Genomic DNA, 19,591 nt, shown 5'->3' on the forward strand with positions numbered 1-19,591 from the left:
TAGGAATTGCATCGAAATAGCGCGTGGGCTAACCAACTGAACGTAATCAAAAGTGTATTCAGACTGATAAAATTTTAGTTTTAAAATTGTAAAGAGGTTACTCACTGGAGTAACTCTCTACATGTCTATATTTTTTACCATAACAAATGCTTAATGCCCAATGGGCAGATTGTTGTACTCAATGGAGTTAATAATAATAAAAAAAAAAAAAAAATTTAAACAATAAGGTTAAGTTTTATTCTAAACTGTAAATTTTGTTATGGCAACATGAAATTTGACAACTTGCATCAAAATAGCATGAACAATAGAACATGTTTTAATTTTTCGTGTAGCATAGGAATTGCATCGAAATAGCGCGTGGGCATGCGCAGTTGCATGATCTATCTTGTATGGCTCTTGCCTAGCACGAAAATAGCATAATGTAAAACTGTCTTAAGGACTAGAGGTGATAACACTGACTACCAAAAAACAAAAAAATAAATAAAAACAATTTAAACATTATTCGTTTTACATTGAAATTTTTTATGCTATTGACTTTAAAACAACTAGTTTCAATTTGTTTGTTAAATACTTTATTGTTTTATTTAATTGTTACGTATTTGTTATTAAATTGCTTTAAAATAAATTATCTTTTAAAATAAAAGAAATATCAGATGATTCCATATTAATTTGGTTGTGTGTATTTACCGAAATTTTTTACCCAAAAAAAGGGTATTAAGGAATGTCGATACACATATACTATACTTTTCTGAAGAATATTTTTAAACATACTAAATTTGAGAAAGGTGTCATCCAAGTGAAACTTAACTTAACTTAAACTTAAGGACGGCTATATTTCATTATGTAATCAGACAAATGGTTATTTTGCATTTCTTAGCAATTCTTGGGTAAGAAGATCTTTCTTAAAAAGTTCAAATTAATTTTTGCAACTTTTCTGTAGAAGATTATACACAATAGGGTGCATCGAAAAAGGCGAAATTTTTTTTTTGCGATGGAAAAGTAATACCTCACAACAGTTGCCTAATTAACTGTTAAGTATTTTGGTAAAATCTGGTCGAAATTGGAAAACATTTTCTGCCTCCCCAAGACAATTAAAAATTTTGAAAAAATATTAACAGACGAAAAAAATTATTATTTTGAAACGAAAATGTAATACTTCACAAAAGTTGCCTAACACACCATTTAGTATTTTAGTAAAATTGCGTTGAATTAAAAAAAAATTTCTGCCCTTCACGGCAACTAAAAATTAGAAAAAATACATTAATATGCGAACTTCTTATGTAACGGAAATGTAATAGCTCATAAAAATTAAATATATATATTCGGTTTATATTGGAAAATATTTTCTGGTTTCACAAGGCAATTAAAAATTTTACTTAAGAAAAATGTGCTCCATCATTTTTTTTATAACAAAATAGCCTAACTTATTTGTCTCCCTGACGTCACCAAAATTTTTAAATACTAAAATAAATATAAATAGACCAGTAAGGATCTGCGAAAAATCGTCTATTTTTGGATCTGAGAGGTGGCATTCGGATTTTTGCAGATGAAGTTAGGTGACACCTTCAGTAATAATAATTGACTTATGCTCCTTCTCAAATATGCCCGGAACATTAATAAAAAAATGAAAATATTTAAAAATTTCGAAAAACATCGATTTTTTTCTGCTTTCTTTGCTTATAACTTTAAAACGATTCGTTTTGGAAAAAAGTCGTAGAGAAATAAAATAAAGATAATTGAATTTTTTATGATATACGACTGGTAAAAAATGTCTTAAGGTATTACCTTTTCTGCAATATAGCAATAAATACAAAATAAGGGGGCAAAATAAGTCTGTTGTTATTCAATATTTTTTAACCACTTTGGTGGCACTCAGAATTCTAGTAACTCGCTTAGGAAATTCTTTGTAATATACTTAAATCGTGTACCAAATTTTATTAAAATCTACCTAATAAATTTTGCATAATAAATTTGCAATCTAAGTGTTTTTAAAAAAGTTCAAATTTTTTAAAATCTTTCTGAACAAAAAGTAGACCATTTAGAAGTTGGCTAATTTTTTTACATATAAAGAGGTACTCTACCTATCTAATACACTCTGCAGAATTAAAATCGGATTATTTAAGGGGCCCCAGCAATGTTTTAAATTTATAAACAATTTTGTGGCTTATAAACAAATAGCTTTGTTTAATAATAAAAAAATTAATTTTTAGCAATGCAAATAATTAAAACCGGTATAATTTGACTTAAACTTTCAAATGCTGTCAGCAGAATTGCTATTTAATTTTTTAATCAAACGTTATTCGCGTTCAAAAATTGCCATTTCTCGATTTTTTTAAAGTTCCACCGCGTTTATCTCGAAAACTATGCATCCTACGAAAAAACTTGTAAGAACATTTTTTGCTTAGAATTACCCAATAAATACAAAAAAATGTTTTATTTTGCGAATAATCGATTTTATGTAATTCCTCAAGTTCTTTGTTTATAATAATCTTATCGACATCCGGATCAACTGTTACCCAAAAAATTCGTGTTCTACGGGTCAAAATACATAAAAAAACTTGGGTAAGTCCATCTAAATAAAGAAGCCCGTAGCACCCCCTCCTGGCCACAGCACTAATTTGTTTATAAGCCAAAACATTGTTTATAACTTTAAAACATTGCTGAGGCTGCTTAAATAATCCGATTTCAATTCTGTAAAGTGCATTCGATAGGCGAAGTACTTATTTATGTGCAAAAAAATTGACAAATCTTTGTATGTTCTAGTTTTTGTTGTGCAAGATTTTAAAAAATTTTAATTTTTTAAAAAAAGTTTAGATTGCAAAATTAATATGCAAAATCTAGTACATCAATTTTAATGAAATTTGGTGTACAGTTTTAGCACATTACAAAAATTTTCTAAGCGAATTAGTAAGGTTCCAAGTGTAACCTGCGTGATGGAAAATCATTGAATAAGGACAGGCTTGTTTTGCCCCCTTATTTTATATTTATTGGTATTTTGAAGCAAGGGTGATAAATTAAGACATTTTTAACCAATTGTATCTGATAGAAAATTTTATTATCTTTGTTTTATTCCTATAGGAATTTGTTCTAAAATGAATAGTTTTTAAGTTATAAGCAAAAAAATTAGAAAAAAACGAAATTTTTTGAAATTTTTAAATATTTTATTTTTTTTATTAATGTTCCGGGCATATTTGAGAAGGAGCATAAATCAATTATTATTAACGAAGTTATCACCTAACTTTATCCGCAAAAATCTGAATGCCATCTCTCACATCCACCTAAAAACAGATCCTTACTATTCTAAAAGCAAAGTACAAAATTACTATAATTTTAAAATAGTTCATTAGGTATATAAATATTACAAAAAATATGGTAAAAACATTCTGTTCGAAGATGTCTTCCGATTTATCATTAACGTGAGGCATAGTTTTTCTGGAATCAATTCGCGTTTTTATAAATCCACCCTTCGAATACGCTCCACAAACTGCTTGAGAATGTTGTGTCACAAGCTTGCTTGACACATCGTTCTACACATTGATTGTGGCAGTGATATTTCTCAATCTCAATTCTTCTTCTTAAAGTTCCATCTCCTAGAGGAGGTTGGATGTCATAATGGCTATGGTCACTTTGTTGGCTGCTGCTCTGAACAGTTGTAATGAACTACAGTTAAACCATTCTCTAAGGTTCCTCAGCCAGGAGATGCGTCTTCTTCCTATGCTTCTTCTTCCTTGGATCCTTCCTTGCATAATAACTCTCAGCAGCTCATATTTCTCTTCTCTGGTAATGTGACCCAAATATTCTAGTTTTCTTGTTTTTATACTGTTCATAATTTCTAACTCCTTATTTAAACGTCGTAGCACTTCAACATTGGTAATCCTTTGAACCCACTGAATTTTCAACATTCTTCTGTAACACCACATGTTCAATGTCCAAAGTCCAAGCTTCCATTCCATTTCCGTAACTGAAGGTTTTTGTTTGTAAGCAGTGTCTTCATTTTTATAAATGCTTGCCTTGCAGTTTCAATTCGGACTTTAATTTCTTTGCTTTGGTCATTTTTGTCATCAACCCAGGTTCCCAGATATTTGTATGTCTTTACTTTTTTTATTTGGGTTTGCTCTAGTATTAACCTTTCATTTCATTTTAATAATTAGGATTCCTAATAAAATAGGATTCCATAATCTCAATTAGGATTCCTAATAAAATCTCGCAGATTGTCACTCGAAAATCTAGAGAATATAGGTGGTTCTTTAAGGCGATATTCTTGCTAGTTAATTAACTCAAAGTAATCGTTTGAGTCAAAATTTTTATAGGAGAAAGTTTGAAGACTCTCACGTTTTTTGATTTGGTCACTGGCAAACTTCTTTTAATGTCCAAGGGGTAGATCATCTGAATGTCGCAGACATACAAACCACTGAAGCGGTTTTTTAAGATGTTTTTCTAATAGTCGTAATAGCTGGATTTGATACTTTCTAATGTGCGAGACAGCGGAGACACATATCCGAAATATTTGCACCCTGGCTCATGCACAAGTGTTATGTGTTCTTCCACGATCGAATGACGATAAAACTTTGTACCGTCTTTTACTTGAGCCAAAGTTTTGTCTTTGTGTCAATACCTTTCTTCTTTTACCGTTGTTCTCCCTGAATATATTTGTTTTTGTTTTCCATATCAATCCAACTTATCACCATTTTCTGGGACCTCTTTGATTTAATAGAAATTGGTGATCATCCAGAGTCACTTTTTAAAATTTGCTACAAAGACAATTCATTAGAGTGTCACATTTGCATGCTGCAAGATCGAAACGTGAAGTTTTACTTTTGTCCTCAAAGCATTGAATTTTATTTTTGTAATTCATATATTTGTCATGATATGCTTTTAAAAGCTGAATAATTCTTGTATGTTAAATTATTGGAATTGAAGCCTTTTTCCATATTTTCTCCAATTTAATTGCAACCTGTTCGGCTAGTTGCCCAAAAATGGGGCGGTCCATAGCACATCTTGATTTTATTCCCCACGGTCCTGGTTTATCTATTTTAAAAATATTTCATTTACAAACACCAATAATCGCAAAGTAACGCACCTCACCAAACATAAGCGAAAATTACACGCACGGACTTAAAAAGCGGGAAATTTCAAAATAGTTGGGGAGAGTGAAAAAACAAATAAAACTTTAAATATTGTTTAAATTTGCAATTGACAACATTTTAAGTTTTCATTAATTGATCTTAGATCGAGTTAGCACATATTTTATTTCAAATAAAATAAATTGAAAATTCCGTAAAAATCAGATATTTAATAAAATTCAAGGTCGTTGGGGAGGCAGAAAATTTGTTTAGAAAAAAAAAATTAAAATTACTAATATACTAAAAAATAACGCTAGCAAGTTTTTCCCGCTATTACGTATAACATTTCCAACTTTTATTTTTTCGATGCACCCTAATACACAACATCATACAAATAGAGAAATATTGAAGTGTTATATAGATATAACATAATGTTAAAACATAAGCGTTATAGACATGGAAAAAGCATTTGATTCAATCGAAATAAAAACTATATGGGGGAGCCTGAAAAAGAAACAAGTAAGCGAAGACTTGATAGAAGCAACTAAAAGTATATACATATTTATGAAAAGTGTGTATAAGGAAATAGATTAAGCTCAGTACATTTTATAAAAAATATAACAAATGAGATAGTGAAATAATGAAATATTTAAAAAAATAAATACTCTATAGGATAAAAAAAAGAATGCAACCGATAAATGTATAGGTAGATATGTGTATTTCCGATGATATAATGTGCAGATTATATAATAATATTATTATATTGAGAGTATTATTTGCCAAAGTAGCAGATAATGAATATAACAAGGATAAAAGACAAGAATGGTCTAATCGAAATGGTTATAGATCAGCAAATAGTAAAGCAAACAAACATGGGTATGCAAATACCTGGGAACAGTAATAAATAACAGAGGAAGCATTGAGGACGATCTCAAAAACAGACTAGAAAGTAAAAGAAGAGTACCCCAGGCTCTAAATAAAGGATTCCTCAACAACCAATAAATCTGAAACAATATAGGCTAACGTTGATATATGAAGCAGAAAACTGGATCTCAAACAGAGGACACCAAAGTATAATACAAGCAAGAGAGATGAGATACCTACCTCAGAAGAACGATAGAGGTAAGAAGGACAGACAGACTCAAAAATGAACAAATTAATAAGGAACAGACTTAAAACAATTAAACCGTTAAAATAGTTTTATGGCAAAACGTTTATTTAATGCCATCTCCTCTTTTAAACAGACAACCCACACCCACATATATGTACACACCTTTCCCTAGTTAATATTTTTGTTTTAGTCTATAATTTTTGTAGGATATATCAGTCTTTCTTTTTATCTAAGCTATTTCCATAAATAAAAAGAAATAAAGTTAAAGTTGAACAAAAATAGAAAAAAAAGATAATCGAGTCACAAAACAAATCGCGTTTGAAAATTGAATTTTTCTTTTTCATAAACAGACAAGGCAAACTTAAAATTTAAATAAAGAGGACAAACAATTTTACTCTTCATTAAAACCTCATGTGAAATATCTTCTAAAACGAAAATAAGAATGAACTTAAATATTTTTTGGAAAATAAAGGCAAATTTCTAGTTAAATATAACCCTATGACTAAGTTGTAAGGGTTGGAACTAATAAGGAAACAAAATTAAAATTACTCACCCCACTAGGTTGCACTTTGTCATTACTCATGCTCGATCCCATATCTGCAAAATAATCAGTTCCAATAAACTTCGAAGAACATGTTCAGTTCATTTTTTTTTATACAAAATAGTGCGTCCATATAAAAATCACTCACTAACTATGGGAAATTTTACTTTGTTTATTTATGTGTTACTGAAATTCACTATGTATTTACATTACTGAAACTTCAGTGGTTTCAGTACGATAAGCAAACTAAGATAACCAGTTGTCATTGTAGAAACCTCATCCTTATTAGACCAGGGCAATTAGAAAAAAAAATAACTCGCTTTTTAAATACAGCACCTAGAGACTTGCAACTTCTTCCCTTGTGTTCAGGATGACATCAGGAAAAAAGTATACAGGGTGTTTCATTGGTAAACGGAAATACTTTAATTGTGGATGGAGGCCACCGAGGCGGTTCTAGTTATACTACATATTTGCCCTACCGACTTTTACACCGAGTTTCAGGGTGTTTTATAGTCCAAGTAATGAAGCTTGAAGTAGGACAAAACCTCGCAATTTTTACAGAATGGATCGATTTGATTGGAAATTTGAGAATAAGTAGTGGATAGTCCAAGGATCAGAATCTATATGAAGCTGAAAGGCGCTTTTAGGCTTTTACCATGGGTGTGGTTGCCAACCCATCTCGGGGGTGAAAATTTTTTTATTTTATTTTGACGCCAAAAGTTGGTAAAAACATTCATTCTAAGCAAAAAACGTTCTATACATTTTTTAAATAAAATTAATAGTTTTCGATTTATTCGCTATCGAAAAAGTTTTCGTTTTATCAAAACAACAAAAATGTACATTTTGAAAAAATAAACAAAACCTATTTTTTAAATTTTCTTACAGACCAATAGTAATCGAGCTATACTTTATTATATGTTAGCTTTTCTTAGTCAAATGCTAAATATTGTAGTTTCAAAGTCAACAGACGGGAAAACTATGCATTTTTCGAGGATAACTTGTTCAAACTAATTTCAATTTTAAAAAATATCTATCTTCACAAATCAAAGGATTGTCTCTAGCTCAAAAATTAAGTGACTTATAATAAAAAAATGTCAGTCCCTATTTTTTTCAGCGAAAAAGTGATCGGAAACTTCCTTCTACTCACCACCCTAATTAAAATTAGTCATGGACCTTATTTGGGCTTCTTTATTTGTGTATTATTATTAGGTTCTAGAAGTTTGACCGGCATAGAATGATTAGTTTAAAAAAAATTGAGTTAAAAGCGAATAACGAATTTTTGTAGTTTGATAAAAACTGCCATTTTCTTCAGAATAGAAAGATTCGCATCAGAGAGCGAAAAAATATTTATATGAAATTGTAGGATATTTAATTCTCAAGAACTTGCCTTGAAAAATTTTATTCTACGGTAAAAATTTAGTGAATCGTAAATGAGTACAATATTGAAAAACATTGATTTTTTCGATATAAAACTAACACTTTCGATAGCGAATAAATCGAAAACTATTAAATTTATCAAAAAAATGTATTGAACATTTTTTACTTAAAATTAATATTTTTATCAACTTTTGCGGTCAAAATATAATAAAAAATTTCCACCCCGAGATGGGGTGGCAACCACCCCCATGGTAAAAGCGCCTTTCGTCATCATATAGATTTTGACCCGTGGACTATCCACTACTTATTCTCAAATTTTTAAGCAAATTGATCTATTCTGTAAAAATTGCGGGGTGAAAAGGTTCGGTTCCTGGACTATTATCGATTTTGCCAATTTCTTTCCTAAGCCATAACTTTAGAACCACCCTACCCTGTATATTTTTTTGATATGTGGTACACATGTGCCTCATTCGAAACCCATACGACCGACATACTAATCACAAGAAAAATCCAGGTCCGGATTAACAAAAAAACATAAAGTAATTGTGATCTTGAAACAATACCCTGTATATTGAAATTTTCAAAATTTATTTGCACATTTGAAAAGACCACAAAAATCTGAGTTTATCGGTTTGCTTTAATTTTTTGTGAAGGAGATTTAATGACTTTAATTTTGAAATTAATTATATTGATACCTACTTTTAAGAACACTGGAATTAAAAAGCAGATTTTTAAAGTACTTTTAACAAATAAATTATTAAAGTTATTAAATAAATACCCATTTTAAAAATAATCAATACTTATTTACGACATTCGAACGACCCACTTACAAATCACAACAAAAATCCTGGTCCGGATTAACAAAACAATATAAAGTAATTGTAACCTTGAAACAACACCCTGTATATTGAAAATTTCAAAATCCGTTTGCACATAGGTATGAAAAGAGCACAAAAAACTGTGTTTAATCGTTCGCTTAAATTTTTTGGCCAGACAATTTAAAGAATTTAATTTTGAAATTATGTCGAAATTTTTAAGAACTCTAGGAACTCATAATAAAAATTTCGATATAATTTCAAAAGTAATGTCATTAAATTGTCTGCACAAAATATTAAACCGGGGAAATTAAACTTAGTTTTTCGTGCTCTCTTCAGGTGTGTAAACGTATTTTAAAAATTTCAATATACAGGGTGTTTTTTCAAGGCCACAATTACTTTGTATTTTTTTGTTAATGCGGACCTGGAATTTTCTTGTGATTAGTAAGTGAGTCCTTCTAAGGCAGTAAATAATAACTGAATATATTTAAAAATAGTATTTATTCATTAACTTGAACGATTTATTATTAAAAGTGCTTTAAATACCTGCTTATTAATTTCAGAGTTCTTAATTTGAATATACATATTTAATTTTGAAAATTAAAGTTAATAAATTTTTACACAAAAAATGAAAGTGAACCGAGAAACTCGGATTTTTGTGGTATTTTCAAACGTGCAAACAAATTTTGAAAATATCAATTTACAGGGTGTTGTTTCAAGGTCACAATTACATTATTTTTTTTTTGTTAATCCGGACCTGGATTTTTCTTGTGATTAATAATTGGGTCTTTCCAATGTGGCAAATAAGTATTGATTCATTTTAAAATGAGCATTTATTCAATAACTTTAATAGTTTATAATTAAAAGTTAATGTTAATACCTGCTTTTTAATGTTGAGTTCTTAACAAATTCAATATAATTTCAAAATTAAAGTCAAAAAATTGTTTGGCCGAAAAATCGAAGCGAACCATTAGACTTAGTTTTTTGTGCTCTTTTCAAATATGCAAACAGATCTTCAAAATTTCAACATACAGGGTGTTGCTTTAAGATCACAATTACTTTATAATTTTTTGTTAATCCGGATCTGGATTCTTCTTGTGATTAGTATGTCGGTCATTTCGGTTTTCAATGATATATATGTGTACCAAATATGAAAAAATATACAGGGAGGTTCTAATGTTATGGCTTAGAAAAGAAATGAGCAAAATCGATAAAACACCCTGTAACTCGGATAAAGAAGTTGGTAGGGCAAAAAATTTAGTATACCTAGAACGGCCTCGGTGACCTCTATTCACCATTAAAGTATTTCCGTTTCACAATGAAACGCCCTGTATAATAGAAAAATGGGTGGAAATGCATAATTGCATTTTAAAATGAAGGCATGTATCCAAAAGTGAATCAAAATGTCAAAATCATTATATTAATGGCCAGATTCTGTTATTCATTGGGTTTTTGGGGTCACTGAACACTACTACGGAATCAGAACCGACCCCCAAAGCCACTGGTGCCCAGGGTTACCGCTAAGGCACGTCATCTGGAGTTTCAAGGGTTTTCGGCGCTCAATTGATACAAACAGATTAGTCGGAGGTTTTTGGGATCGCTGAACATGAATACATCATCAGAACCGACCCTCGGAGCACCTAGTGCCCAGGGTGATTGATATGCACGTCATCTTCTGGAATTTAGAGGGTTTCGGTTTTTGGGGGTCAATTCTTATGGTGTATTCGTATTCAGTTACCCCAAAAACCCCCGAGTACTCTATTTGCAACATTTCAGTATCACAAAGCATCGAAATTCCAGAAGATGACGTCAGTCACCCTGGGCACTAGGTGAGGTACTCAGATGGTCGGTTTTGATGTCATATTCGTGTTCAACAACGCTAAAACTCCCCGAGTAATTTGTTGTATCAATTTAGTGTAGAAAAATTCTCTAAACTCCAGAAGATGACGTGCCTCAGCAGTGATCATGGACATCAGATGCTCTGAGGGTCGATTCTGATGACGGATTCGTATTCAGCGATCCCGAAATCCTCGGATTAATCTGTTTATATCAATGGAGCGATTGAGCTCGAAACTTTAGATGACGTGCTTTAGCTAGCAGTATACCTGGGCACCAGATGCTTCAGGGGTCGGTTCTGATTGCGTATTCGTGTTTAGTGACCCCACTATCCCAAAGTAACAAAAAATCTGGCCCTTGATATATTATGGCCTATACTTATTTTGACACGTTTATGCATTTTATGATGCATTTTATGCACTTGAAAGTGCAAGTATGCATTTCTACCCATATTTCTATTGTAGACTTTTTTCTGACCTCACCCTGAATACAATTCAAATAGTTGCAAGTCTCGGACATCTTGGATATTAGTGCACCCTAATATGTCTGTGTAGATTTTGGCATTGGATCCCACCATCACTTGTAACACCGTTGCCGTATCCTCTATTTTTTCATACTATCACGTTACAATTTTTTGTGATATTATACACAAGCGGGACACCCTCAAAAAAGCGCTTAGTTTTCGAGATACTGACCACGGAGGGGTGAATGGCTAATTTTATTCATACTTTATATACTTTATATTTTCGAGGGTGCTGAAAACGAAAATGAGATTTTTTTTGAATTTTATGTGGGGGAACATTGTCAAAATCGCAATTTTAACCTAAAAATAAAAAAAAATGAAATCACGTTTTTTGCATTTACCTCGATACAACTCTGTTCCATTTTACTATTTTTTCTGAAATTTTTACAGAATATAGCTCTAACATTTCTAAAGACAAAGGTACCTGCTTCAAGTTTCTATTCTTATCATGATAAAGGTTATGAATTTTTCAAAGAAAAAGGTGCGGATTTGTGCATTGCAAAGTTTAATCGCAAAAGTTATGTGACGCAAAAGAAGTTTTCTGGTAAGTTTTCGATCAAAATGTTTTATAAAAAAAAAAAATAGTGCAACTTTTAATGTCGACATTAGAAATCCTCAATCTAACGCTTATTTTTTGAGGGACAGACAATCTAGGTCTAATTTCTCACCTTTAGTACTATCCTTGGATTATAAGCTTTCATTTGACACCTCATTTGTCATTCTACCTAGTATAATGACGGAGAAGTAAACGTTCTTATTCTTGTAGGTACATTTAACATTGATTGAAATTATGAAAGAAATGGCATGGCAACACTGTGACGCACAAACATAAGATTCAGCTGTGCGTTACATAGGGTGCACTAATATCCCCAAGATGTCCCAAGTCTCTAAGTGCTACATCTAAAAATCAATTTATTTTTGCCTAAATGCCCTGTTCTATATTGCAGGAAATGAGAAATAGATATACACGTATAGAGAATTATTTCCAGTGCATGCATAAAACCACGTAATATAAGACACAAATCTGTTTAATAAAATTGTAATATTTATTGCGTTTTATACCTAAATCTTATGATATTAAGATTTCTTTTTTCCCCAATCTTTCTGTGAAAAAATAATCGATTTCACGTGAAAATCTCTAACAGGCTTGTGAAGGTTCTAAAAGGTATATCAGAGCTGATGATAAGCAACCTTTGAAGATATACAGTTGATTTTGCTTTGATTTTTTTTAAATCATAAAAATGAAAAAATACATTTTTGTCTATATACCGATATAAGAACGACCTTCACCGATCTATTTAACGGATAAAAATTATTTGATATACTTCTTCTTCCTCAGGTGCCATCTCCGCTACGGAGGTTGGCAATCATCATAGCTATTTTAATTTTTGAGGCAGTAGCTCTAAATAGTTGTTTTGAGCTGCATCCAAACCATTCTCTCAGGTTCTTCAGCCATGAAATTCGTCTTCTTCCGATGCTTCTTCTGCCATCTATCTTTCCTTGCATTATGAGTCGCAGGATGCCATACTTCTCGCCCCGCATCACATGTCCGAGGTACTGTAGTTTTCTTTCTTTAATTGTAACTTCAACTTCCTTCTCTTTACCAATTCTTCTCAGTACTTCGTTGTTCGTAACTCTATCTACCCAGGAAACCCTCATAATTCTTCTACAGGTCCACATTTCAAAGGCGTTAAGTTGTCTCATTGTCTCTACATTTAACGTCCATAATTCCACTCCATAGTATAGTAATAGTACACTGTACACGTAACATTTTGTTAGGCATACTTTAAGATAACACTAGCTCCTATGTAGCAAGTCTCTGCTACATATGAACTTTTTCATTTTCATAAAATTAGAACGTGCTTTTTCGATTCAGACTTTAATTTCTGCAGTGTAGTCATTATTTTCTGTTATAAGTGCTCCTAGGTAAGTGTACTTTTTACTCTTTCCATCTATTGGCCCTCTACTATTAAGATTTCGTTAGTATTATGGTTGTTTTTACTAATTTTCATAAACTTCGTCTTTTTGATATTAAGAGAGAGTCCGTACTCCCTACTACACCTTACTATTTTACTCACGAGTCTTTGCAGGTCTTGTAAACTATCGGCTATTATTACTGTATCATCTGCATATCTTATGTTGTTAACTAAGACTCCATTTACTCTTATGCCGACTGTTTCATCTTCCAGAGTTTCTCGCATTACCTATTTAGAATAAGCGTTAAATAATAAAGCTGATAGTATGCAGCCTTGCCTGACTCCTCTCTTTATTTCCATTTCTTCATATGTTTCTTTTTCAATTCTTACTATTGCTCGCTGATTGTAATAGAGGTGTGTTATTAGTCTTAAATCTCCTTCATCTAGGTTTTTAGTTTTCAGAATTTCCATGAGTCGATCATGTTTTACTTTATCAAACGCTTTATTGTAGTCTACAAAACAGACGTAAAGAGGACGGTTAACATCCAAACATCTCTGTGTCAGCACGTTGAAGGAGAATAATGCCTCTCTGGTACCCATACCATTGCGGAACCCATATTGAGTGTCACTAATATCCACCTTCAGTTTAGAGTGTATTCTGGCGTGGATAATTTTCAGCAGAATTTTCAAGGTATGTGACATTAAGCTTATGGTTCGGTAGTCACTGCATTCTTTGGCATTCATTTTCTTTGGCAAACACACAAATGCTGATGTCAACATTTGATATACAGTATGGTGCAAATGAAAGGGATAAATTCATTATTTCGTAAACCACGACTTTAAGGAAAAATGCGTAAATAGGTCGATTTTTATTTTTAAATTATGATGTTCTGGCATATATATCACAAGTGACGTCATCCATCTGGGCGTGATGACGTAATCGACGATTTTGTTAAATAAAAATAGGGGTCGTGTGCTAGCTCATTTAAAAGGTTATTCAATTCTCTATTCAGTAATATAAACATTTACATAATTATTTATACAGGGTGTCCAAAAAAATTTTTTTAAATAAAATATTTGACAAAAAAAAGAAGAATGTATGTAATTTATTTAATTCAAAATACATTTTACTGCTGTCAGAAATCAGACAAAAATGTTTATATTACAAATAAACATTGCTTTTCGCTTAAATTGAATCTTCAAACTTCCAAGAGTCAGGTGGCTCGCGGAAGCTGGCTGGAATATTGAATTTAATCGAACAGCAATGTTTATTTCTGAAATAATCTTTTTTCTGTTTTTGGGCAACAGTAAAATGTATTCTGAGCTAAATAAATTACATAAATTCTTCTTTTTTGTCAAATTATTTAATTAAAAAATTATTTTTGGACACCCTGTACAAATAATTATGTAAATGTTTCTATTACTGAATAGAGAATTGAATGACCTTTCAAGTGAGCTAGCACACGACCCCTATTCTCATTTAAGAAAATAATCGATTACGTCATCACGCCCAGATGGATGACGTGACTAGTATGACATACATGCCAAATTATCATAATTTAAAAATAAAAATCGACCTGTTTCGGGATTTTTCCTTAAAGTCGCCGGTTTATGAAATAACGAATTTATTCCTTTCATTTGCACTACATATATACTGTATAATTTTTTAGTAGATACGTTAAAAACTATAAAAAAACAAGCGGTGCCCGATATAATTTCTCCCAGACTATAATTAATTAATAATTAAAAAAAGTACTTTTTTATAAACTCTACTAAAATTTTTTGGGACCTGGCAGAAATTATTTTAGATTTTTGGATGATTCGAAACTAAAATTTTCTTTTGTAATTTTTCTCGTAAGTTAGGTAATAATCGATTTCGAGAATTTTAAAATAAAAAAACTAAAAAATATATTTTTTGAAATTACGAAGTACCTAAATTCAAGTTCAAACCTTATTCTATTATTCCTTGATAAGCAATTTATAAGTTTCTTTCATTTTAAAACATTCCTTTTTCATAAGGAACTCTCTCCATAAGGAACGTCTCTCCATAAGGAACCTCATTGAAAATTAAAAAAATATTGTATTTTAAAATACAACATGGCAAAAATTCTTATCTGGACCTGATAGAAGAAGGTTTAAACTCGAATTTAGATACAATTGTCCCTACTTTTTCTTAGGTACTTTACAAGACAAATTACGTGTAGTAAAATTCTCACTGGTATGGAGATGTAAACATCAGTTGACAATAACCGTTACTTGTATAATTCCTTTAATTATTAATTCAGTTAATTAATATGGTTATTTTTTCTCTAACCATGTATTCAGTAATTACAATAATTTATATAGTATTCAATAAAAACTAATACCTGATGGAGAAAAGAGGAAAAGTGATAAAATAATTTTTTTAATAATATACTGTTATTCTGAAACGCTTAGATAAATGTTAAACATTCTTGGTGTATTCTCTGCTTGGATCTTCCATAAATAATAAACAATAAATAACTTTTTATTAATTTTCTGTCCTAAATCAATTATTTATCAAATAATACACTACAGTATTTCTCATGATCATCTTTCAGTGCGTCACAGTTTTTCGATTTCTTTCTAACGCATTAAATTGTATGTGACAGAAAAAAAGGCACGTCGGTGATTACATTTCGTCGGTGACATTTTTATAACATTTATTCTAGTTATTCTAGTTGTCGATAGATGGCGCCATAATAAAAAAATAATTTTTTTTTAATTAGATAATAATATTACAAATATAATCTGTATAATTTATAAGACTATACAAATCAAAGAAAATACCATTTTATAAATGCAAGAAACGCATTTGATTTGTTTTTATTCCAAATTGAAAATAAAATTTGACAACTGTCAGATTTAACTAAAATGTCATGTTAGAATAAATGTCATAAATGTGTATTATCACGGACTTACCCTTTTTCCTATCATTTGTTACGCACTGAAAAATGATCATGAAAAGGACAATATCAATGTTATTTAATAAACAACTCAATATATTCCGGAAGCCCTGTCAAATATTTAGTAGCCTTGTTTATCACTGTCTTGTCACCATATTGTGTTCAACTAAGTGCGTTGTATAACAAAGATAGCGAATGTTCGATTTGGAAAATATCACCACGGGCATGGTGTTAATTTTTTTCGAATACTGAAAAAACCAATAAATATTTTTGAAAAATTTAAACGCAGAATGACAGACCAAATTATTACCGAGAGTCGAAAGTCCTTTAGAATAAAAATAAAAAGTTTATTTTGAATGAAATGTTTTAAATTAAAAATCACACTAAATTCTCTCTTTTTTTTCAGCCCTGTAACTTATTCAAATAAACATTATAGAAGATTTGAGGGACATTCGGCCTCGATAATAATGTAATCTTTCATTCTGCGTTTAAATTTTTCAAAAATACTTGGTTTTCTTAGATTAGAATTCGAAAAAATCAATGTATTTCAATACCATTGGAGGCCAAAATTCGCGCCTATCCCCGTAAGAGAAAAATTACAAAAGACCTTTTTTGCTTCCAATAATCACAAAAATGTGAAATAATATCTGCCGGGGCCGAGAAAATTTTAGTAAAATTTATAAATACAGTACATAATTTTTTAATTATTATCTGGACAAAATTATATCGGGCACCCTTTGTTTTTTATAATTTTTAACATAGGTACTAAATTACATATCAAATAATTTTTATCCGTTAAACAGATCGGTGCAGGTCGTCCTTATATCCTCCACCCTTTTCTTGGAATTGTTGACATATTCCTGGAATATTGGCTTGGATTGAGAATCGAGGGATGCATATTTTATGTAATTGAATTGTCGACTGAGGGTAATGCCCGATAATTTGACGTGTTTGTAGTGGCCAATCAACATATATCATCGTAAAATTATACCACTTTGTTAAACAAAGAAATAACTTGAAAAGAAAGTAAGTCGTTTACCAATAGGAAATGTCCCTCTAATGTTTCTTTCTGTGCGCTATTATTTTTCTTTTTAGAGTGATAGTCTGATCAAATAAAATTACAAGACACGTAAATCAAACTGTAATTCATTGTTTACAATTGGGGACACATTTTATATAAAAGTATAGGTGAATACAAAAGATATTTTCAAGAAAGTATCTGATTTTTTCTGGAAAGTGGACGAAAAAAGGTTTCATTTCAAAGTTGCTAAATTAAATTTGGCTCTTAATTTATTTAAATAATTATAAATAAAGCTTGAAAAACAAATTTGCAAAAAATTATTATTTGCCTTATAAATAAGCACTATATATATTTTATTTTGTACTCGTAGGAAAAGTTGGGCTAAAAAGCAAAAAAATATTGGTTTAAAGATTTCAATAGTTTATTCAAACTGTTTATCCAAAGTTACTATTTTTTCAACTACAAAATCGCGCTCGATAGAGTATTATTTTCTAAGGTTATGTTAAGGTTATATTTTCGACAAATCATCATCATCATCAATGGCGTTACAACTCTTCGTGAATCTTTGTCGCGTTTAGTATTGCCTTCCATGTTTGTCGGTCTTGTGCCACTAATTCCCATTGTCTTACTCCCATTTTCTCCACATCTTGTTCGACTGCATCTTTCCACCTTTTTCTAGGCCGTCCTACAGACCTGCTTCCATCTGGTCTTTCCCAGAACACATTGTTTATAAGATGATTGTCGTTACTGCGTATCACATCATACCGACCAATGCATTTAAAAATCAAAATTTCAATTAAACTTCCCTTTACAATGTTTTTGAAAATTGTTCTTAATTTGTTTATCTTCTTCTTCAAGTGCCATCTTCGTTCCGAAGGTTGGCGATCATCAAGGCTATACGTATTTTTGAAACTGCTGACCGAAACAATTCGTTGTTGCTACAGCTATACCATTCCCGTAGATACTTTAGCCAGGAGTTTCGTCTTCTTCCTATGGACCTTTTTCTTGCTATCTTCCCCTGCATAATTATTCGAAGCAGTTCATATCTTTCGCCTCTTGTAATGTGTCCCAAGTATTGCAGTTTTCGGTTTTTGATCGTAAATATGACTTCCTTTTCTTTATTCATTCTTCTCAAGACCTCGGCGTTTGTGACTCTCTCCGTCCATGATATTCTCAAGATTCTGCGATACATCCACAGTTCAAATGCCTCTATTTTTTGGTATCAATCTTTTTTAGCGTCCATGACTCCATTCCGTAGAACAGCACAGAAAGTACGTAACATCTCATCAGGCGAAGTTTCATTTCAAGGCTCAAATCTCTTCCACAGAACACTCTCTTCATTTTAGTGAATATGGATCTGGCTTTTTCTATTCTTATTTTGATTTTTGCTGAGCTATCGTTGTCTTCATTTATAAAAGTGCCTAAATATTTGTATTATTTGCTAACTAGATCGATAATTTCATTGTGTAAATATAAATTTTGGTCATTTCGTATTGATTTCGATATTACCATAAATTTAGTTTTCTTTATGTTCAAAGATAGTCCATATTCTTCGCAGCAGTCTGCTATCTTATTCACCAATGTCTGTAGCTCTTCTAGTGTTTCTACGATCAGAACGGTGTCGTCGGCAAATCTCAGATTGTTTAATCTAACACCATTACGTCTTCGGAATAGAGATTAAACAGGGTTGGTGACAGTATACACCCTTGTCTCACACCTCGCTTTGTTTATAACATGTTGTTTTTTTATCAACTTCGCAGATTAAAAATTTTGAAATGCTCTTTCGATATTGTTATTCTTGACAATGTTTCACACATTTAGAATAAAAGTTTTTCTAGCACCATCTTTTGCCGATATCAATATTAACATTTAAAAGTCCGTGAGTAAATCTATCAACCTTACTACGTATGGTCTAAGAGCTAGCAACGTTTTCGAGAAAGTATTTTAAGACAGCTGATTCTTTCATATATTGTTCCCTATGCTTCCTCTAACACCGTACCGGCCATCTGGCTGCTGATACAGGTTGCATTAATTACTGCGCAGCACACCTGTTACCTGTACAGGTAAATACAAAATCAGTGTGATTGATTAGTGTGATAAAACTTAGTAGATCCGCTATAGTAATAGATACCAATAAAAGTTAATAACAAAAATTGTAGTCAACTTTGAGCTTCACATTATAAAATTTGTTAGAATGTTACAGGGTGTTCGATAATATAGTGGCAGACCAAGCTTTTGTTTTTTTTTTTAATGGAACACCCCATATTTTATTTTATATTCGAAATCTGCTTAACTTCCCCATAACAAAAATATAAAGGTTTGTTATGTTATACAGGATATTTACAAAGTTATAACCAATGTTCTATGAAAATCGTAATAAGTTCAGCACCCTGTATAAATAAAATTAAGCACAACAGCAATGGTTTATTGGTACCATATTTTTTTGTTGATTGTCAACATTTAT

At 31.1% G+C, this 19,591-nt stretch overlaps 1 protein-coding gene across 1 annotated transcript in view; it reads right to left on the reverse strand.

Annotated features, from left to right (window-relative positions):
• Positions 1-19,591, reverse strand: part of LOC126891867 (choline transporter-like protein 1) — a 122,992-nt gene that overhangs the window by 97,173 nt on the left and 6,228 nt on the right. Inside the window, exon 2 of the mRNA XM_050661194.1 lies at positions 6,728-6,771. Coding sequence (XP_050517151.1) covers positions 6,728-6,769 — 42 coding nt within the window. The 5' untranslated portion in view covers positions 6,770-6,771. The remainder of the gene's footprint in view (positions 1-6,727; positions 6,772-19,591) is intronic.

This window comes from Diabrotica virgifera, chromosome 9 (assembly GCF_917563875.1).
Source record: "Diabrotica virgifera virgifera chromosome 9, PGI_DIABVI_V3a".
Classification (NCBI taxonomy): domain Eukaryota; kingdom Metazoa; phylum Arthropoda; class Insecta; order Coleoptera; family Chrysomelidae; genus Diabrotica; species Diabrotica virgifera.